The sequence below is a fragment of the Capsicum annuum genome, chromosome 1 (assembly GCF_002878395.1).
Source record: "Capsicum annuum cultivar UCD-10X-F1 chromosome 1, UCD10Xv1.1, whole genome shotgun sequence".
NCBI classification, from domain to species: domain Eukaryota; kingdom Viridiplantae; phylum Streptophyta; class Magnoliopsida; order Solanales; family Solanaceae; genus Capsicum; species Capsicum annuum.
Window position 1 is genome coordinate 14,723,083 of NC_061111.1, and position 23,365 is coordinate 14,746,447.

General features: G+C 37.8%; 1 protein-coding gene across 1 annotated transcript in view; it reads left to right on the forward strand.

The window, feature by feature from the left end:
• The window catches only part of LOC107869044, a 75,018-nt gene extending 52,000 nt beyond the window's left edge, over positions 1-23,018 (forward strand). Inside the window, exons 41-52 of the mRNA XM_047394316.1 lie at positions 145-414; positions 1,270-1,467; positions 5,749-5,791; positions 15,920-16,041; positions 16,165-16,623; positions 16,718-17,491; positions 17,590-17,663; positions 17,765-18,113; positions 18,184-18,282; positions 18,378-18,533; positions 19,752-19,933; positions 20,037-23,018. Coding sequence (XP_047250272.1) covers positions 145-414; positions 1,270-1,467; positions 5,749-5,791; positions 15,920-16,041; positions 16,165-16,623; positions 16,718-17,491; positions 17,590-17,663; positions 17,765-18,113; positions 18,184-18,282; positions 18,378-18,533; positions 19,752-19,933; positions 20,037-22,734 — 5,424 coding nt within the window. The 3' untranslated portion in view covers positions 22,735-23,018. The remainder of the gene's footprint in view (positions 1-144; positions 415-1,269; positions 1,468-5,748; positions 5,792-15,919; positions 16,042-16,164; positions 16,624-16,717; positions 17,492-17,589; positions 17,664-17,764; positions 18,114-18,183; positions 18,283-18,377; positions 18,534-19,751; positions 19,934-20,036) is intronic.
• The last annotated feature ends 347 nt before the right edge of the window (positions 23,019-23,365 follow it).

The window sequence follows — 23,365 nt, forward strand, 5'->3', positions numbered from 1 at the left end:
ATATTAAACACATCATTTGTGTAATTCAAGAAACTAATTAAACTAAATATCTGATTCCCTGTGCTTCATGAGAGTATCAGATATGTAGTATATCCTGTTCTACTGTTAGTAACATATCTCTATTTTTTAATTTTTATTTGACAGGATGCAGTCTCACCAACTGGAGGAAGCAGGCCCATCATTGATATTCATCACAGAAGAAATTATTTCATTATCCCACAGAACAAACTTGGTCAGGACATTTTCATAAGAGCTACAGAAATCAGGGGACTACCTAACATAATTAAAATGCCCTCTGGTGATAGCAAACCAATTAAAGTACCTGTTGCAAAAAATATGTTGGATTCACACTTGAAAGGAAGTCTTTTTGAAAAAGGCAATACAATGGCGACAATAATCATAGCAGCTGCCGAGGTATGTCCAGGTTCTTATACACTGGTAAGAGATAAGCTAAAGGTTTGTGTAAAATACATCAGCACCTTCATAAATGACTCAAGAGTGTTGTGTGTAATGGAGCACGTAGAAACTAGGAAAATTACTAGGTGTTTCGCAGTTGATACTTACGGAGTTGAATTTGCTACTTCTTTTAAATGATGTGACTTATGTTCATGCTTGTGGAGTTGTATTTTCAGCTTTGTTCAGCCTATCTATGTAATTATGCTCTAGCTAGGTTTGGGATTGACTAGGTAAATTACATGAATTTAAGTTTGGTGCACCGTTGGTGTATTTTTTTTTACACCATCAGGTAACTTTAGCACTTTAGCCTGCTGTAGCAGGTCATCCATTTCTCAGGTAAAAATGGATGACCTGCTACAACAGGTAAAAGTCACCTGTCACCTGACGGTGTAAAAAGAAAATACACTGACGGTGCACCAAATATAAACTCAAATTACATTGGCAAAGTTGTTGCAGATAAATGTGCTCCCTCTCGAATAAATTGAACTTTTAAATGAGATAGTTCACACAATTTTAACATTTTAAAAGAGGCAGTGGTCTACAGTCTGAGTCTCATCGCCGCCATCAACAAAAATATTTCGACGTGCTTACTCACCAAAAAGAGGTTAGACGCACAATTGAGGAGGCGTGTCCCAGACAAATATACAGAAAAGCATCCCATTTCGAACCACTGAAACTTTTGTTGAAATCAGCTAACTACTTACAAGTTGGCTCAATCTATAAGATGTTGATTAATTTATGTCTGAAGTCTTGGGGAGCCTGTTGTCTTAGTTATTGTTGTTTGTAACTTACATTGATGGCTTTGAAATGCAGTTCCAAAAGGCTGAAGGCTTATCTTCTCATGAGTATGCTGTAGAAGTCCGTCTTGCTCCAGTTCAGGGTCACCCTTGTCCATCATTGTCCATTCAACAAAGTGCACGCACTCGTGGCAGTAGCTCATATGGTTCTATATCTGCTGATGTGATCTCAGTGAAATGGAATGAAGTATTTTTCTTCAAAGTTGATTCACCGGTCTGTACTTTCTGCCTCTGCAAAGTCTCGTAGGACGTAAATCATGAATTCATATTACTATGCTATTACATATGTACTGAAAATAGTACAATATTTACCACATATATTGCATGTCTGTCTGCTCATAGAATTCTTAGTGGCACTGAGGTCGTGTATAGTTCAAAATTGAATCAACAACAACAACAAACAAACCCAGTATTTCCCACATCGTGGAGTCTGGGGAGGGTAGAGTGTACGCAGTCCATACCACTACCTCTAAAGAAGTAGAGAGGTTGTTTCCAATAGATCCTCGGCTCAAGACAAATGACAGTATATATAGGAAAAAAAAAATGCATGGAACATGATAAAATAACAGAGGTATGACATCCATAAAAAATATTGAACACTGCCAAACAAGGACACCAAAGCCCTCCTACCTACTGCCTACGACTCAACCACACACCTTAGCCCTCTATCCTATCCTAATATTTTTCCTCTATACCTTCCTTCCTGGGTCATGTCTTCAGTCAGCTGTAACTGCTCCATGTCACGTTTAATCACTTCCCTCCAGTATTTCTTCGGTCTACCCCTACCCCGCTTGAAACCATCCAAGGCCAACCTCTCACACCTACAAACCGGGGCATCCGTGCCTCTCCTTATCACATGGCCAAACCATCTCAACCTAACTTCCCGCAATTTATCCTCCACCGACATCACTCCCATCTTCTCCCGAATACTCTTATTCCTAACCCTGTCAACCCCTGTAAAACCACACATCCAACGCAATATCCTCATTTCCGCCACCTTCAACTTTTGGATATGAGAATTCTTAACCGGCCAACAATCCGCTCCATATAACATAGCCGGACGGACTGCAACTCTATAGAATCTGCCTTTCAGCTTGGGGGCACCTTCTTATCGCATAAAATTCCCGAAGCGAGCCTCCATTTCATCCAATCTGCTGCAATACGGTGAGAGACATCCTCATCTATCTCTCCATTTCCCTGAATCGTAGACCCAAGATACTTAAAACTATCTCTCTGGCAGGATTGACTTGGGGGAATCAATAAGAGAAATTCTGGGAATCCAACTTCACTACCACCTCTTTATCTTGCCTCGAGTCACTAAACTTGCACTCCAAGTACTCCGTCTTAGTCCTACTCAACCGAAAAGCTTTAGACTCCAGGGTTTGTCGCCAAACCTTTAAACCAGCAAATAATGTATTCTCAAATAACTATTCATAAATTTTCATTAACGGCGTAGAATTTTACCATCCATATTAGAGATAATCATGAACCTTTAATATCTGTCATTGAAGAAAAATGGGAACTTTTAGATATCATTCTCACTAACCTCTGAAATCAAATAGTTGCTAACGTCAGGAGCAGAAGGAACTTTCTTAATGTCATCTTCATATGTAACTTCAGATATACACTGCAATAGGCCTCCATCAAAATCTCTGCACAAAGTCAGACCAAGTAAGTAAAACTAATTTAGCTACAATCAGATAAAAGAATCTAACTCTGAGAGAACCAAATCTAAATAATGTCAGATAAAATAAGTTGGACAACAAAGATTACTGCCACCAGGTAATCCCTACGGCGTCCTAAAATCTTACTTGAAATAACCACCTCTGATATTGCAGGCTAAATTTCTGGCAACACAAAGGACAGGAACGCCATCGCCGTTGAAACTCGTAATAGAAAATCGTAATCCCGTGAGGCATGTCCAGTTTTGTCATTCCAGCAGTGGGAACACCATCGCCGTCTTTATAATCGAGTTCGACGACGTCGATTGGCACCTTCTCTTCCTTAGGCGGTATTGAAAAGGAATTGGAATTGAAGGAATTAGTGATCGATTGAATGGGAAACGAAGGTTTCCAGAATTATCTTGAGAGTAGTAGATATTTTATTAATTCAAAAGGCTTGAACATCTCAAAAATTATAGAATAATTACTCTCAGTTAAACACTAATACAATTGGAGAAACTACAGGTACAATCTAAAGGAACTAAGTTTCACCCAAAAATCAGAGAACTAAAATAACAAAGGATTTAAGGAAAAAGAATGAGAATAAGCATGTCTTCAAAGAATTAACAATTGATACCTTTCCCAAAATTGAAGTTTACTCAACATAGGAGGAGTATTTCTTCACTACCCAAAAACTCGAGCTAAATACGAATTCTGCAAGCAATTTATCAGATTTCGGCAACATAAAAATCAAAGGAAAAAACTATAGATGAAGATCAAATCGAAAAAGCAAGACTTGACTCAGATTGAGATTTGTCTCTTAAGTGTTGAAGCAGAAATCAACCACTGTTACATTGGAGAAAAGCAATGGTTATATTATCAATCAGAAGAGCGAGAGAAAGATGATACAGTCTAAGAAATTTGATAAAGAAGTGGCGAAATAATGGAGTATTCTAGAGTTTTGATGTAAAAGGATAGTAAAATATCTGCTAGACATAATTACCATTTTGCCCTTGTATATTGGGTATATTTACACAATTACCCTTGGTCGTCAAGTATAATCAAGAAAAAAGGCTTGACAAAAAGTAAACGAAATATGGCAAAGAAATCAGACAAGACAACAAAAGCAGTATGGACAGAAGACCCCAGGTAATGTTGTAATATGGTAACGTGTTGCAACTTTATCATTAGCACGAAATTTTTCATTTGAGAAGGAACACTTGTTGAAGTCAACAGTGCTTCCTGAAAGGTCAAGATAAGCAAATGTTACACTACAACATCTATCACAAAGAAAACGAAAGTTTCATTACATGGTAGAAGCAAAAATAATCTGTACAATGGAATGAATTGTCAAGAGAGACCAGAATAACCACATCCAGTACTCCTGAACCTCATGAAATGTGTGGATGCATACCCAAACTGAGTATAAGTACTCAAACATAACAACGTTGCACCTTTAGTCTTGTTTCGACCTCATTATCAGCCATTCCATCAAATCAAAGTGAATTTTTATTCCTGTTTACAGCCGAAGGTTCGTCCTGACCAGCAAATAATGTATTCTCAAATAACTATTCATAAATTTTCATTAACGGCGCAGAATTTTACCATCCATATTATTGATCATATAAGGATTCAGATTTAAAAAGTGTTGGCCATAATGGGCAACTCAGTTTCGGTTATCAAGATCCTTATATTAAGTTGGTTAGTCATACTTTCTTGAATTCCCAAGTGGTTGAAAGAAGCAAATGCAAATGAGTGAATCATTACAATGTGTAAGATTAATGCGAACTGTAATGATACAGAAATTTTTAGGTGGTCTTAAGAATAGGGTGTCCTGATATTCCAAGTTTTGTAGACAATTAACTTCTTGGATAGAACTCCATTCTGTGCTGCTGATTTTGTGTACCTGTTGCTTAAATGCTTATCCATCGTTGCCAAATAGAAGTCTTCAAGGGTTTACTGATGGAAAATGGTTTTCACCAAAACATGAACTGCTCATATTATGTGAACAACTGTTACCTTATACTGGTGTTTCTTGCAAACTCATCATTTTTATGTCTGCTTCTGGAATCACTGGAATATAAATAGCATTGGTTGGAATGTAGTGAGTACAACAGTTGATCACATAGCACCTGTCAGATATAATAACAACAGTGATTGGGTCTCTTGTTCAACGTTCCCCTATGTTCTTTATGATGAGGTTATCCAATCACTGAAACAAGGGGGAAATCTATTTGGCTTGCCTAGCACGTTGCCCCTCTCTCGCGAGCGTGTACTTGGTTCCATTTAGGATCATATCGAGGTTTACAAAAGAGAGCATACCAATGGTGCATCCTCTTTCCATTGCACCCTGTAATTGAGAGCCAAGATTGTATCCTTATATTATTAGATCTCAAAAGAAATATAGTAAAAGGTGTTATACTGGAAGGTAATTTCTGAATTTCGAAGGAATCAAGTGACTGAATAATTTTGTTTCCCAAATATGGATAAGGGACACCCAGCTCCCATCACCCACCCCACATGCTCCTTTTTTGCCCTCCTATTTTCTTGAATAAGTTGTAGCATTTTCCACCAACATGCATGAATCATAGTTGTTGATGGATGTTGCCATCTTTTTATTAGTTAATTTCTACCATCTCTGTCTAAAACAATAAGACACCAGTCTTTAAGGTTATGATGTTGCAACATTTGGATCTATTCTATGATGAATTCTCCTCTCTAAAATTTCTCTTCATACTATGTTTTTGGCTAGTATTTTGCAATTTATTTAATGTTCGACTTTTTTCTCATTGCTTTTTGAAAAATTTCAATTTCATGTTTCCATTACCAAACAGGAATTCTGCAATCTGGAGCTTGTTGTATTGGATATGGGAAGAGGTACTTCTTAATTACTGATTTATGAGGATTTGTTGTTTTAGCACTTCCTGATTTTTATGAACCCAGGCATTTAAGGGTTCCAATATAGCCAGAAATCTTCTCTTTGTTGGTCTCACTCGGAACGGGCAAACCTATTGAGGTGGAAGTGAAAAACAGCCGTACTATGAGTGGAAGTGTGAAACAATTGTGAAAGCATTATTATGAAGTGTCAAGAAGCCAAAACTGGGAAGTCTAGTTACATTCTTGAATCTGCTTATCAGCAAGAATCAGAATCTGGTTAATTGATACATTGTAATCATCTCTTATTACAGAATATCCCTTAATGACCCAGTTTAGCCATCCCTCAGCCTCTCTCCACCGTTTTTTCAGTATAAGTAGAATTGGCAGATATGTCCTAGACCACTTCGCCAAGTATCCTTTAGTGACATTGAATGACAGGGATATTGCTTGAATACTTTTTTCATCTTCACTTTTAAAAAGTGAGAATATATGTCTAGTGTTTTTAAGTTTAGCTTGCTGAATGCATACCCTGTATGTGACATGTCTGTGTATTCTATCTAAGGGTACTTTGTGTGCCCTTGTAGATGGCAGGTCGATTTTGTAAGCTTTAGCTCCATGTCGCGTATGTTGTAGGCAAAATGATCTTGTTTTGGGGGATGCCTATTACTTTTAAAGCCATTTCTGTTGCGTATGTAAAGAATGGATCTTGGTCCTAACTCAACCCCAAAAGTTAGCTCATGAGGGGAGGATTGCCCAAATCCATATAATGAGGACCAAGTACACATCCTTTATCTGAAGTGGGACTCTTAACACTCCCCCGCACTCTCAGACTTTGTTAATCGGAGCGTGGACAATATAATATGGGGGCCCAACATCGGTGAACAAAGAATTTGGATCGATCTGTTTGTGATATCATGTGAGAAATATAGAACATATTATTGAATTGTTGTAACTACTTTATTACACTGAGATCCTATTTATACACTGCATTCCAAACCTTTTCCAAATAGGAAACTACATTACAATCCTTTACCAAGTAGGATTCTCTATGCGATTCTTATTTCTACTCATATTCCAACATTCCTCCTTAAGCTGGTGCATACAAGACATGTACCAAGCTTATATTATAAATGTAATTACTACAAGGATCAATGGGGGACTTAGTGAAGATATTTGCAAGAAAACTGGCAAGGACTGCTTTGGACGTCTTTGAGACCTCAGTTGAAAAGGAACAAATTGAAAAAGTGGTCGGAAAAGTAGTAAATACAGTCGGAAAGTCTATTTGTCGCTGGAAATTGCCGGAAACTAGTATAAAATATATGGGTAATCTCGAAATCAAGAGATGAATAAATTTTGAGCAATAAAGTCATCGAAAAACTGACAGAAACCTGCTCATGCACCAAATTATTAGATTTGACAGCTGAAAAGTGGTCAAAATATGTGAAAAATTATATAGGTATAGTCGGAATGATGAGACAACCTAATTGGAAAAGAGAAATTAGATAGGTAGTGTTTAAATGATGGCACGATCCTATTGAAAAAGAGAAATTATATGAGTGGGGTTAGAATGATGGCACGACCCTGCTGAAAGAGAAATTATATTGGTAAGGTCGGAAAGATGGCACGATTCTATGCAAATCATATCTGAAGTCACACGAAAGATGCTAAGAACTACGCAAATAAGATCTGGAGTTACCGAAAAGACGCACAGTGCTATGCAACTAAGATATGAGAAAGTAGCCCGAAAAGATTCACGATACTACACAAATTAAATATGACATGCATAGTGCTACGAAAATAAAATATGAGAAAGTAGTCACCAGAAAGATACACAGTACTACGCAAATTAGATATGAGAAGTCTCTAGATAGAAGAAAGGTGGCTCAACTTTTGCTAACATGATCATTGGCCAGGCGGGCGACGTATATGAGTAATAGCCACTTGCCGGCAGCGGAAGCTCTTTGATTCTCCACCAAGATCATAGAGGCTCTGATACCGTGTAAAGAATGAATCTTGAGGCTAACTCAACCCCAAAGCCTAGTTCATGAAGGGAGGATTGCCCAAGTCTATATAAGGAGGACCAAGTACCCATCCTTTTTTCGATATGAGACTTTAACACTAAGTTTTAGCTCCATGTTGCGTATGTTGTAGGCAAAATGGTCTGGTTTTGGGGGATTATCTATGTCACGACCCAAACTAATGGACTATGCGGGCACCTACGCTATTCTAAGCAGCTGGACCCTTATTACCCAACTAAAAATATACGGAAGACTTCCGTTTCTAAGGGAATATTGAATTAAATATAACAAAGTAAATAAAATTTTTCAAAAACTTCTTATAACTGTCCTTCACTACTTCAAGGCTTGGTTAGACATGTACAAGAGCTACCAATTATAATATAGACTGATAATAAATAAGTAACACAAAGACACTAACATTTGCCAGGAAGAAAGTGCAGAAGTTAGTATTGAATATCGCCATCTATGTAGTAACTGTAAACTAACCTGCATCCAATCCACGTAGAAGAGTAGTCAGTACAAACACAGTAGTCAGTACAAACACACGTATTGGTAGGCATCATCTACTCACTAGTAGTGGTCCACATAATCATAAAAGAGAATCAAGGAATAGAAATCATGACATCTTAAAAGTAATATAATTCAAGTAAGGCTGTAATATCATTATAACACGTTGCGTATATAATTTTTGCATATATAATTTACAGTTCCCAAACTCTATTAACGAGATTATATTCACTCCTAGCATAGTCTAGCCTCATTAATTCACACCATCCACCACAATCCAACACTAAACCGTTACTATCACCTTTTTTATTTGCAGGATCAACCTAGTAATCATAGACAACTCACACTAGCTATCGGGCTAACAACCAAACACTTTCTTATAACATTAAAGAATAATAACTAGTCAATCGGTAAGCTACAACTACAACAAGCATAAATGAAGCAAGTCGACCAATATATAACAAGTACAGAGTTTCACTTCCAACTACATGTGACACAATCACTCTTAAGGTACAATCAAGTAGGGAATACAAGTAGGGAATACAAGTCAGCTCAAATCTCAGTAAAAAACACCAGATGACTCAAGTCTCATTAGCAAACCTTATAGATACTTTTGAAGGGGGGTTAATTCAATTATTGAAGTTTCGAGATCATTTCTTTGGAATTATTCATTGCATTCGTCACTTTGTATCACTTGATTATTAGTCCCTCTATTAGTATTATCACCATACTGACTCGTGGCATCCAATTTAATCACGCCTCATAGCTATACCAAAATTTAACGCCGGACACATTGCTTGAGAATCAATAAGGTGGCAATACCATAATTTAACGTCGGCCACATTGCTTGAGAAATCAATAAGGTAGCAATACTGAAATTAACGTTGGCCATATTGCTACTAACAATCTTTTCACTTTTCAGTTCTTAATAAATAATCTTTCACTTTTCAACCTTTATGAAGGTATATCACAAGCATTCTTCACTCGAGGCATTCGGCATTCTTTTCAATCACATTATCATTATGGATCAAGATCTTTCATTTATCAACATTTGCCTCTCACAGTCATTATTTCAACAATTCATCATGATCATCGAAAAGTCACTCACGACATTAATTTAAGGAGTTATCATTATCAAGCAAGCCTCTCATAGGCGCAATTCAATAAATCATCATCACCACCAATTTAGCCTCTCATTGGTATCGAATAGATAAAGTATGTTTATCAATACGAAATAATTCACAGTGCAACACTTAAGCATACAAGTCACTATTGGAGCCTTCATTACTCATTAATTATTAAAATACCACTACCTCCTCAAATACCGCAACTTGGATTCTAACATCACCATCTATAACTAGCACATTCAAGCATATCATTATCCTCTACCTCTTTCCACATAATACAATCCTCATAATGATTCTAGTCGTCTATTCCTTGGATATTACAATGCTCATCAATATTCTACCCAAGCGTAATTCCATCATCACATTATTGCATAATGCAAACGACTTAATACCTTTGTAACTCAACTAGATTCATCACTAAAACAACTCAATGACATCCATAACACATAGTATTCATGGAAGTAACACATAATCAATCAAGAAGATAGCTTTTGGGATTAAAACAAGTTTATATATTTTTATCCACTTCCAACTCCATATCTGCAGGCCTAGACATGCTTTCTTCCATCAATTTGACGTTATGAAAATGTGGAGTAACACAGTCTTCTACTCATTAACCTAGCCTATTTGGACGCCAAGCTTTTGGAAGAAGCAAGCTGCAACAAGGATGCTCTTTCCTTTCCTTCATGCATTGGAATAACCAATCATCTAAAATTAAGCAATAATAAGAGTAATTAAACAATTACTCTTCAATCAAATATCTTAGGGATTCAAAACCATAAATTCTACCCCTATTCCAAGGTCTATATTATTCCCCAAGGTCAGTTAGCCACTAACTAGTTCTTTCAAGGTTAACTCATCTCCATTAATGAAGTTTTTATGTTAAACGTTTCATCTTTATGGAATTCAAGGTTCCTAACCATCAAAATTCATATTTTAGTTTACGAAATTCGTGTTAGGGATCTTTAATTTATAATTTAGAATCAACTCTAGGTGATATTAAGAATACCCATAAGTTTTCCCTAAAAAAATCCACCATTAAAGGTCTTTCTAAGGATTTTAAGATGTTAAAGGATTTAAAAGACGAAGAGTTTGATGGAAAAACAATACCTCAACGAAGGACTTTCACCCTAAACTTTGGGATGTCACCTCTCTTGTGTTGGGGAATGAAGTTTGAGGTTTTTAGACTTGAAACGCGGCTGAAACTGATTTAAATACCACCAGAATTCTCGCTACGGCGGAATTTTAGTTTCAGCTCGGACAATGCTCAGTAAAATGGTCATAACATTTATTCCAAACACGGATTGATGAACGGTTGCTTGCGTTGGAAAAAGGACTCAGAGATCTTTGATTTGATAGGTATTAGGCCTCCTAACTCCTTATATTCTAGGAGATATGGTGGTTTGAAGTTGGCCCCAATAGAAATCCATATTGAAACTCTATCGAAAAGAAAGTTTTCAACTTAACTTTGTGCTAGGGATATTGTACGACCTTAATTCATACCTAAAGAACTTCCAAACTAAAGGATTGATATTAGTACTCATGAATACTTAAATTCCACGAGCTTGAGTCTATCTAGCCATGTCGGAAGGTTTAAATCTTAGTCGAAAAGCTTGAGGTGACACAATAAATAAATGATGGCTATTTGAGACTCAAGTTAATATCAATTAAGAATTTTTATAAATTTATCATGAATAATTTAGTAACGTAAAATGGGTCGCTATAATCTATCATTTCTCAAGCCATTTCTGTTGTAGTTCCCATTATATTGAAGCTGTCAGCAATAGTTAAAAGTGCCACTCCACCCGTTCACCTAGTTGCGTATGTCTTTTGATTAGATACTTGCACCTGCATCCTTAAGCTTAGGGCCTTTTTGCTACGTCAGACCTCTTTTGCCACGACCCAGACTAAAGGGCTGTGACCGGCATCCGGCAGCACTATGAACCCTCAACCCTCATGTCTGTCACAACTAGTGTGGCTTTGATGGCGCCATTATCACATCAACATCGTTTTGTACCTAAAAGAACAATGAAGAAATTCTCATTCATCCTAAGTAATCATTTGGTAATAATGACCAGATTTGAGACTAAGCAGACAATCCATTTCTAATTTGAACATAATACACACCCCAAGTATACCTTAATGTATACTAAATAGACTTTGAAGCCTCTAAGATAGTCAATAAGTACTTAATTAGATCATAGTGATGCAACTTGGATAATAAAAGAGTCAAGAGAAGAAAGCAATGTAAATGCCGCCTCCTGATATCAAGTAGGGCTCACTACGGGGGAATTACAGTGATGCTCCGAATCTGAAATCATAAGGTAAGGGGCAAAGAACAAATCATTATATAATGACCCATTTTGTGTTACTAAATTATCCATGATAAATTCATACAAATTCTTAATTTTCATTCCTCGAAACTTGAGTTCAAAATAACCATCATTTTGTTTATTGTGTTAGCTCAAGCTTTTCAGCTAAGTTTAAACCTTTTGATATTCTAGATAGACTCAAGCTCGATGAATTTAATTATTCTTGAGTACCACTATCAATTCTTTAGTTTGGAAGTTCTTTAGGTATGAATTAAGGTCGTATAATATTCCTAGCACAAAGTTAAGTTGGAAACTTTTTTCCCGATAGATTCAATATGGGTTTCTACTAGGATCAACTTCGAACGACCATATCTCCTAGAATATAAGGAGTTAGGGGGCCCAATACCTATCAAATCAAAGTTCTCTGAGTCGTCTTTCCAATGCAACCGACCATTCTTAATCCAAGTTCGAAATAAAAAGTTATGACCGTTTTACTGAGCACTGTGTGGGCTGAAACAAAAATTTCGCCGTAGCAAGAATTCTGGTTGTATTTAAATCAGTTTCAGTCGTATTTCAGGTCTAAAAACCCCAAACTTCATTCCCTAAGCCTAGAGAGATGATTTCCAAAAGTTCAAGGTGAAAGTCCTTCATTGAGGTAAGTTTTTCCATCATCTTCTTCGTCTTTTGACATCTTATAATACGTAGAAAAACCTTTCATGGTGTATTTCGGAAAAACTTGTGGTGTTCTTAATATCAGATAGAGTTGATTCTAGATTATAAATTGACGATTTCTAACACGAATTTCGTTAACTAGATTATGAATTTTGATGGTTAGGAACCTTGAATTCCATAAAATATGAGATCTTTAGCATAAAAACTCCAGTTAAGGAGATGGTTTAAGATTGCAAGAACTAGTTAATGGCTAATTGGCCATGGGAAATGATATAGACCTTTGAAAAAGGGTAGAATTAATGGGTTTGAATCCCCAAGATATTTATTTGAAGAGTAATTGTTTAATTACTCTTATTATTGCTTGGTTTTTAGATGATTGATTATTCCAAGGAAATGAAAGAGCATCCTTGTTGCGGCTTGCTTCTTCTAAAAGCTTGGCGTCCAGGTAGGTTAGGTTAATGAGTAGAAGACTGTGTTACTTCACATTTTCATAACGTCAAATTGATGGAAGAAAGCATGTCTAGGCCTAATGGAGTTAAGGTGGATAAAAATATATGAACTTGCTTTAATCCTGAAAAACTATCTTCTTGATTGATTATGTGTTACTTCCATAATATTATGTGTTATGTTCTCGGAAGGAAATTATTTGTGGATGAAGTGTGCAAGCGTGATGTCATTGAGCTGTTTTAGTAATGAATCTAGTTGAGTTACAAAAGGTATTAAGTTGTATGCAATAATGTGATGACGAAATTACGCTAAGGTCGAATATTGATGAGCATGGTAATATCTAAGGGATAAATGACTTGAATCATTGTGAGGATTGGATTATATGGAAAGAGGTAGAAGATAATGATATGCTAGTTATAGGTGGTAGTGTTAGAATTCAAGTTGCAGTATTTAAGGAGATAGTGGTATTTTAATGAGTAATGAAGGCTCCAATTGTGACCTGTATGCTTAAGTGTTGCATTGTGAATTATCTTATGACATTCTTAATTTGGTATTGATAAACATACGTTATCTATTGGATGTCAATGAGAGGCTAAATTGGTGATAATGATGATTTATTAAATTGTGCTTATGAGAGGTGTTTTTGATAATGATGATTTATTGAATTGTCTATGAGAGGTTTTTTTAATAATGATAACCCCTTAAATTAATATCATGAATGACTTTTTGATGATCATGCTGAATTGTTGAAATAATGCCCGTGAGAGACCCAAAATATTGATAAGTGAGAGATTTTGATTCATTAACGATAATATGATTGAAAAGAATGCCTCGAGTAAAGAAGGCTTGTGATATACCTTCATACAGGTTGAAAAGTCAAAGATGAATATTTATTGAGAACTGAAAATTAGAAAGACTGTAGCAATGTGGCCAGCGTTAAATTTCGGTATTGCTACCTTATTGGTTTCTCAATCAATGTGGCTGATGTTAAATTCCGGTGTTGTTATCTTATTGATTTCTCAAGCAATGTGGCCGACGTTAAATCCCGATATTGTTGTGAGACGTGCTTGGATCGGATGCCACGAGCCGCCATGGTGATAATAAAAATAAATCCAATGAATAATTCCAAAGAAACGATCCGAAGTTTCAATATTTGAATTAATCCTTCTTCAAAAGTATCTATAAGGTTTGCTAATGAGACTTTAGTTCTCTGGTGTGTTCTACTGAGATGTGAGTTGACTTGTATTCCCTACTTGATTGTATTCTTGAGATTGATTGTGCTACATGTACTTGGAATAGTGAAACTCTGTACTTACTTGCTATATGTTGGTCAACTTGTTGCAATTGTAGCTTACCCGATTGGCTAGTTATTGTTCGTTAATGTTATTAGAGAGAGTGTGGTTGTTAGCTCGAGAGTTATTGTGAGTGGTGTTGATCCTATATATGTGGGTAATGCGAATAAAGGGGTGTTAGCGATTGTTTAGTGTTGGATGGTGTGAATTAATGAGGTTAGACTATGCTACTGGTGAATATGATCTCGTTAATAAAGTTGGGGGATTGTAAATTATATAGGCAAAGTGTTGTAATGATATTACAGCGTTAGTTAAATTATATTCCATTTAAGATGTCATGATTTCTTTTCCTTGATTCTATGTGGACAAGCACTGGTCGGCCGATGATGCCTACCAGTACGTGTTTTCGTACTGACCCTACTCTTCTATATTCCTTCTTGGGATGTAGACTAGATGCAGGTTAGTTTGCAGTTACTAGATGGATGGTGATAATTTGCACTTTCTTCCTAGCAGATGTTAGAATTTTGTGTTATTTATTTTATCATTAGTCTATTTTATAATAGGTAGCTCTTGTACATGTATGACCAAGTTTGGGATAGTGTCGACAGTTGTAAGAAGTTTTTGAAAAAATTTATTAATTGGTATTTAATTTACTTTATTATATTTAATTCAGTATTTTTTTAAAAATAGAAGTCTTCCGCATATTTTTAGTTGGGTAATAAGGGATCTCCTAGCTTCTTAGAATAGTGTAGGTGCTGGCGCAGTCCGTTAGTTTGGGTCGTGACACATTATTCCGTAGTCGACACTATGTTTAAACAATATATCCAACCCCAAACATATAATAGCATTGAATAGCACACTCAAAAGCATAAAATGGGTTTAAAAGCGTATAGGTTTGGTGGAATAGAGTAGGATCTTGTACGCTTGAGATATAGTCTCGTATCCCTTTATTTCCTCTACACCCACGAGGGTCCCATAGGTGTAGAAGATCGGGTGTCATTTATAGAAAACCATATCTTTTTTGTAAGGTTTTCTACTTTCTGATATACTTCTTGTATAATTATTTTGTTACTTTTTGTTAATAAAATCTCATTACTTGATTAAAAGCAAGTGTATAGAAAAATGCAGAGCGTTACATTTATTTTCTTGCACTGCAAGTGAAAGAATGCAATTTTTGCACCCAAGGGTGTGGTCTAGTGGTCAATGAAGTGGGTTGAGCATGATGAGGTCTCAGGTCCAAATTCCAGCAGAGACAACAGACTACAGACTAGGTGATTTCTTCCCATCTTTTCAAGCCTTGGACAAGGTTTTCAGGTACCTTTTGGTACCTTTTGATGGTGGGAGGTGGCAGGTATTAGGTGGAATTAGTCGAGGTGCCTCAAGCTGAACTAAAAACCACGGTTATAAGAAAAAAAGAATGGAATTTTTACAGTAGAAACCTTTTTTTCAACTGACCCTGTCTCATTCATCCCTCTGAGGTAGCCCTTGCTGTTGACATAGTGTTCTGATTAGATTTATTCATCATAAGCTTAAGCTCTTTTATCCAATTGTAAAAATGGGTCTTCTTATCAACCTAGGATCTTTAGTTGAGGGGAAATGAAAGAATGTTTGAATAAATAAATGTTGAGAGCTTGTCAGAATTTCTACTATATTTTTGTGTTTGTAGCTATATCTTAACCATCTTAGCTGTCCGTTTGATACCGAAAAGATTAATATGCGGTGCTATATTTTTTATTTGGGCTATTCTTTGCAGGTGATACTGTTGGTTATTCATTAGCTCCTCTAAACCATATATCTAGAGTCCAAGAGAATCCAGTGTCTTACAACAATTCAATTGAACTCACTTGGCTGGAGTTGTCCTCTTCAGGGTCTACGGTGATTTTCTCTTCTGTTCCTTCTTCTTTTTATATTATTCCTGAAAAGAAAGTAGGAAAAATATCCAGTATCCCATTTAGCTACTTTTTTATGGCGTCTTGCTTATCTCACCATGAAATGCAGATTATAAACAATGAAGGAAAAGAAATGAAATCATCAGGAAGAATAAAATTGGCTGTTTACTTATCTCCTCAACTTGAAGTTGAAAAGAGTGAGAAGTCGTTTAACAATGAGGCAAGATCTGGATTTATCCAGATTAGTCCTACCAGAGAAGGACCTTGGACTACTGTGAGGCTGAATTATGCTGCACCTGCTGCTTGTTGGCGACTAGGAAATACTGTTGTTGCCAGTGAAGTGAGCATAGCTGATGGAAATCGATATGTCAAGATTAGATCTCTGGTTTTAGTTCGTAACTACACAGAACTGACACTAGATTTACAGCTCAAGCTCAACTCTTCAAATGGGAAAATAAGACATGATAATGATGAGACACAAGAGGTTTATGGTGATGAAGTTGTGACAGATGAGTTCTTTGAGACCCAGAAGTATAATCCTGATATTGGGTGGTTTGACGCTAATGAGGTATGTCTCCCCATTTGATTGTCTTTTGTGCCTGAGCTTAAGTAGCAATTGGTTTCTTTTGTTTCTGGTTTTAAGATTTCTGTCATTTTGATAGGGGACAAATGAAGTTGAGCTTCCATCAGGCTGGGAATGGGTTGATGAATGGCATGTAGATAAGAATTCTGTGAACACCAATGATGGATGGGCTTATGCTCCAGATTTTAATAGTTTGAAATGGCCAGAGTCGTCCAATCCACTAAAATCTGTGAACTATGCAAGACAGAGACGGTGGCTTAGGAATAGGAAAGGTAAGCCAAGAGATCTCAAGGCTCAGATTTATGTTGGGCCCATAAGACCTGGTGAGGTTGTTCCGTTGCCTTTATCTGTCCTGACCCATTCTGGACTTTACGCACTGCAAGTGAGGCCTTCAAACCTGGAACAATCTGAAGAATTTTCTTGGAGTTCTGTTATGGACCTGTCTGGGAACACTCAGGATCTTGGGATGCCAACAGAAAACGCTGGAATATCTGTGTCAAATCTCAGTGAGTCTGAGGAACTCTTATACTGTCCTGTAGTTGGTGGAACTTCATCCAATAGTAACCGGGGGATGTGGTTCTGCTTGAGTGTACAAGCAACTGAGATCACAAAGGACATGCACTCTGATCCCATTCAGGATTGGACCCTTGTGATCAAGCCCCCCCTTGCAGTTACCAACTATCTTCCTCTTACTGCCGAATATGCTGTTCTTGAGATGCAAGCCAATGGGCATTTTCTCACTTGCGTTAGAGGGATATTCTCTCCTGGTGAATCTGTCAAGGCTTATAGTGCCAACATAAGTAATCCAGTGTACTTGTCGTTGCTTCCGCAAAGAGGATGGTTGCCATTACATGTTAGTAGTTGTGATTACTTAGCCGTCTTCACTCAGTTGATTCTTAATGCCTCATTGAATGCATTATAATGATGCTAACCTCTTAACGTTCTTTACAGGAGGCTATACTCATATCCCATCCTAAGAAGGCACCTTCAAAGACAATAAGTCTCAGAAGTTCAATTTCTGGAAGGTCTGGAAGAAAATAAGAGAGTTGATTAAGTTCTTTCTTAGTTTTGTGAAAAATGTTATTTTAGTTTCATTCTTAATCCCTTAAGCTACTGGCGCTTGCAGGATTGTTCAAGTAATTGCTGAACATATGCATACCCATGAAAGGCCTCTGCAAGCAAAGATTACCAAGGTCTATGCTCCTTTTTGGCTTTCAGTTGCACGATGTCCGCCAATGACTTTCAGAATTATAGACTTGAGTGCGCGGAAAACAAAGAAGAAGATCACTTTGCCTTTGCTATCTAAAAAGAATAATGATCTCCTCCTGGAGGAGATCTCTGAGGAGGAAATATATGAAGGAAATACAATTGCATCTGCTTTAAACTTCAAGTTGCTAGGCCTTTCAGCATCAATTAACCTGTCGAGTGAGGAGAGTTTTGGTCCTGTTAAGGATCTTTCTCCGTTGGGTGACATGGTAAAGAATCTTAATCCTGTGTACTGTATGTTTTTATCCAGTTTATAACCTATCCATAATTCAATATCAGGATGGCTCGCTGGATTTCTGTGCCTACAACGCTGATGGAAATTGCATGCGGCTTTTTGTCTCATCAAAACCTTGCCCTTATCAAACTGTTCCAACAAAGGTTCTGTCTCAACAGCAGCAACAGCTTCGCTCTCTTAACTCCTATAGAATCCAATTCAAATGTTTTCATTTAGTACTTACCTGCTCTTTGGACAGGTTATTACCGTTCGACCATTTGTTACATTCACCAATAGACTTGGTCAAGATATATTTTTGAAATTGAGCCGCGAAGATGAACCAAAGGTTTTGCGTGCATCTGATGCCAGAGCCTCATTTGTATATCGCGACACAGGTGGACCTGATGAACTCCAGGTGAGTTGATTCTCTATACTGTGTCATCTGAACTGCTAATTAATTAAAGAATGCTTTTCTATGCAAAATCCATCCCTAATATGGTGTCTTTACACATAGTCCACACTTCTTTCTCTTTTTTTTTTTCTTTTGATAACTGTGGTGTCCGGGCCAGCTTGCGCACACCTCGACTAAATCCACGGGATACCTGCCACCTCCCACCAATAATAGGTACCAAGTAACTCTGTCCGCAAAAACTAGAACAGATGAGAAGAAATCGCCTAGTGTTTGTCTCTGTTGGGAATTGAACCTGAAACCATGATGGTGCTCAATGTGAATGATATGGTAACGAGCAGTCTTTTTTACCAATGCTCAACACTTTTTTCTTTTTTACCCTCTTCTGAAAACGTGGAAACGTGAATGATATGGTAACGAGCAGTCTTTTTATATTTCTAAGAGGAATATATATATCTCAACCTTATGATTTTCATTATATATTTCTCATTTGGAAATTTAGTGTATTTATAGTGCTATAAAGTTTTTTTTTTTTTTTGGCCATTTCTTATGCCTTAGTCAAAGTAATTTTGTTCCATTCTAGATGCTACCACGCACTTGTCGGTCACTTGTTTAAACAAGGTACTATTTGGGTTACTGGCATCACCATAGTTTTTGGACCATGGCTGTCTGTCCTAGATGAAAGAGCGTGTTAGATGGATCTTGGTCCTAACTTGACCCAGAAAGCTAGTTCAAGAGGTAAGTATTGCCCAAGTCTAAAGAGACCCCCCATCACTTAAATGGCTGATGTTGGGACTCTTCCCTCCTTCCTCACACCCAGGGATAGACATCAGACATCAGATACGTTGGCAATTTAATATGGGGGGTCCAACATCGGAAATGAGAATCGGGATGGTCTTGCTTTGATACCATGTTAATAGATCTTGGGCCTAACTCAACCCCATAAGCGCTCAGGAGGTGAGGATTGCATAAGTCATATTAAAGAGACCACTCATCCTTAAAGGGCTGATGGGGACTCTTCACGAAGTGGATATGTAGTAAATTTCCTGGTGAATTTTCTTACGTGTTCATGCTGGAAGGAAGATGTCAATAATGCCGCATAATTCCTCTTTTTTTGCCGCCTTGATTGTTATTTCTTGTAGTTTTGGAGAGTTGACTAGTATGACTACACTATTTGAGCTGATATCTTGCAAGTTCACTTACAATGTAATATCAATTTTGAAGGTCCGACTGGATGATACAAACTGGTCATTTCCTGTTCAAATCGTTAAGGAGGACACAGTTCCTCTTGTCTTGAGGAGAAGTGATGGCACACGAAGATATTTAAAGATGGAAATCCGTGGCTTTGAAGAGGGATCACGTTTCATTGTTGTTTTTCGCCTTGGATCGACAAGGGGTCCAATTAGGTATCTGAGTATCCTTGCTTTAGTTACAGTCACAGGCTCTGCTACTTCAAGCTTCTGATTAACTTCATTCTTGTTTGATTAATCTACTATATATCCTTGATAGGATTGAGAACCGGACGAAGAAGATGGTCATTAGACTTCGGCAATCTGGATTTGGAAATGATGCATGGATCCAGTTACTGCCTCTTTCAACCACAAACTTTTCATGGGAGAACCCCTACGGCCAAAAACTTGTCGATGCTGAGATTTACAGTGGCAATAACTCTAGGGTCTGGAAATTTGATTTGGAGAAGTCAGGATTCTGTTCTGAATGTGATGGATTAGGTTTGCTTTTCCATGTTATAGACATGGCTGATGTCAAGGTTGCTAGGTTTATCGACGAGGGAGCAGCGGTATTAAGTTCGAAAGAAGGGAGCACTTCTCTTGCAGAAGTTGGAAATCTTGGCAGTTCTCACATACAGAACCAGATGCAGGAGAATGTATCTCCTTTAGAAATTACAGTTGAGTTGGGTGCAATTGGGGTTTCTTTTGTGGATCATAGACCCAGAGAGGTATCCTATTTGTACCTAGACAGAGTATTCATATCCTATTCTACTGGATCTGATGGTGGAACTACTAGCAAGTTTAAGCTTATATTGGGGTACTTGCAGCTTGACAATCAACTTCCTCTCACATTGCTGCCTGTACTGCTGGCACCTGAACAAAACATTGATTTGCATCATCCAGTCTTCAAGATGACTTTAACAATGCGCAATGAGAACATTGATGGTGTTCAGGTATACCCATATGTTAATGTCAGGGTAACAGATAAATGCTGGAGGCTTAACATTCATGAGCCGATAATTTGGGCTTTTGTAGATTTCTATAACAATCTTCAACTAGATCGCCTACCAAACAGTTCTAGTGTCAGCCAGGTTGATCCTGAAATACGAGTAGACTTGATTGATATATCTGAACTAAGGCTGAAGTTGACATTAGAGAGTGCACCTGCTCAAAGACCAGATGGGGTTCTAGGCGTATGGGGCCCAGTACTGTCGGCTGTTGGAAATGCCTTTAAATTACAGATCCATTTAAGGAAAGTGATCCGCAGAGACAGATTTATGAGAAAAAGCTCGGTCATTTCTGCAGTCGGAAATCGTGTTTTTAGAGATTTAATTCATAACCCTCTGCATTTAATATTTTCAGTGGATGTCTTGGGTATGACAAGTTCGACTTTAGCCTCCCTCAGCAAAGGCTTTGCTCAACTATCAACAGATGGGCAGTTTTTGCAGCTGCGTTCAAAGCAGATATGGTCAAGAAGAATAACCGGAGTAGGTGAAGGGATCAGGCAAGGGACTGAAGCCCTGGCACAAGGTGTTGCGTTTGGAGTTTCTGGGGTAGTGACGAGGCCTGTGGAGAGTGCTAGACAACATGGCCTTCTTGGCTTTGCCCACGGGCTTGGACGAGCTGTTGTGGGATTTGTTGCCCAACCAGTGAGTGGAGCATTGGACTTCTTTTCATTGACTGTCGACGGGATTGGTGCAAGTTGTTCTCGTTGCATAGAAATTCTTAGCAACAAGACCACCTTCCATAGGATAAGAAACCCCCGTGCTATTCATGCAGACAATATACTTAGAGATTACAGTGAGCGAGAAGCACAAGGTCAAGTGATACTACACCTTGCAGAAGAGAGCCGCCATTTTGGTTGCACTGAACTTTTTAAAGAGCCTTCCAAATTTGCCTTGTCTGATTATTATGAAAATCATTTTATGGTTCCCTATCATCGGATTGTTTTAGTGACTAATAAACGTGTAATGCTTCTCCAGTGTTTGTCTGCTGATAAGATGGACAAGAAGCCCTGTAAAATCATGTGGGATGTACCTTGGGAAGAGCTCATGGCACTTGAATTAGCAAAAGCTGGCTACCCTAGACCTTCTCACTTAATCATCCATGTCAAAAAATTCCGAAGGTCTCAGAAGTTTGTCCGGGTAATAAAGTGCAACACTGAAGAAGAAACTGAGGTGCCTCAAGCTGTAAGGATTTGTTCGGTTGTGCGTAAGATGTGGAAAGCACACCAAACTGACATGGCATGTCTGCAGCTAAAGGTTCCCTCAAGCCAGAGACATGTATCCTTTGCTTCGAGTGATAATGATGGGAGAGATTCTTTTAGCCAGAAAAAGCCCATTATTGAATCAAGAGAGCTGGCTTCCTGGGGTGCTGTCTCCGATAGAAGGAAATTTGTTCAACATGCTATCACATTTTCTAAGGTATGGAGCAGTGAACGAGAGTTGAAAAGTCGTTGTTCATTGTGCCGGAAGAATGCTTCAGAAGATGATGGAATCTGTAGTATCTGGCGCCCTTCCTGTTTACCCCATGGGTACATCTCAATTGGAGATATTACTCGTGTTGGTTGTCATCCTCCTAATGTTTCAGCTGTATATCGTTATTCCGACAAATTATTCTCCCTCCCAGTTGGTTATGACCTGGTGTGGAGGAACTGCTCAGATGACTACACCAATCCCATATCAATTTGGCATCCTCGTGCTCCTGAGGGCTTTGTCTCTCCGGGATGTGTAGCTGTACCTGATTTTGCTGAGCCGGAACCAAATGCTGCGTACTGTGTTGCAGAAACATTGGTTGAGGAGACGGTTTTTGAAGAACAAAAGATCTGGGCAGCACCAGATTCATATCCCTGGGCATGTCATATCTACCAGGTGCGCAGTGATGCGCTTCATTTTGCTGCTCTCAGGCAGCCCAGAGAAGAATCTGATTGGAAGCCAATGAGAGTTATCGATGACCCACAGCTTCACATCGAGCCATAGTATAATGTATTCAAGTCACTAACCCAATAAAAAAGCGGCTTTCTTGATTTTGCTTTACCTGTTGGAGAAATACTGATTTGTCGTGCTGCTTCCATCTTAATTGAAAAGTAGTCTCGAGTAGTTTGTACAGTCAGAACTGTGTATTGATGTACATAGTTGTACCCTTGGGATCATAAAGACATGTTATGGATCTTCCTACGAAGCTCCTCCTCAGTTTTGGTACTGATCATTTTCAGCAGTCAAAAGCTCATTTAAGGTTATAGTTATGAATGTTGAAGTCTTCATTTTTCATTGTTTCGTATGTTTACTGAAATTTATGATGGTTAAAAGTAGTTTATTAAGGCATTCCTCCATTCCAAAATACTTGTCGCAATTCCCTTTTTGAGAGTTGAACAGTATGAACTTTGACGAACATTCTAAGATATAACTTTTCATCATATCGGTATGAGGAAAATTGCTATTTATGTACTTTTCGCACTACAAAACTAGAACTATGTACTTTCCATATTACACACTGAAATAACGATCGTCAAGGATTTCAAATTTCATAAGTGAAATTTGAGATTCCTCGAATATTTTTCAAAGACATGATCGGAATCTTCGGAAACAGCCTCTCTACTTCTTTAGAGGT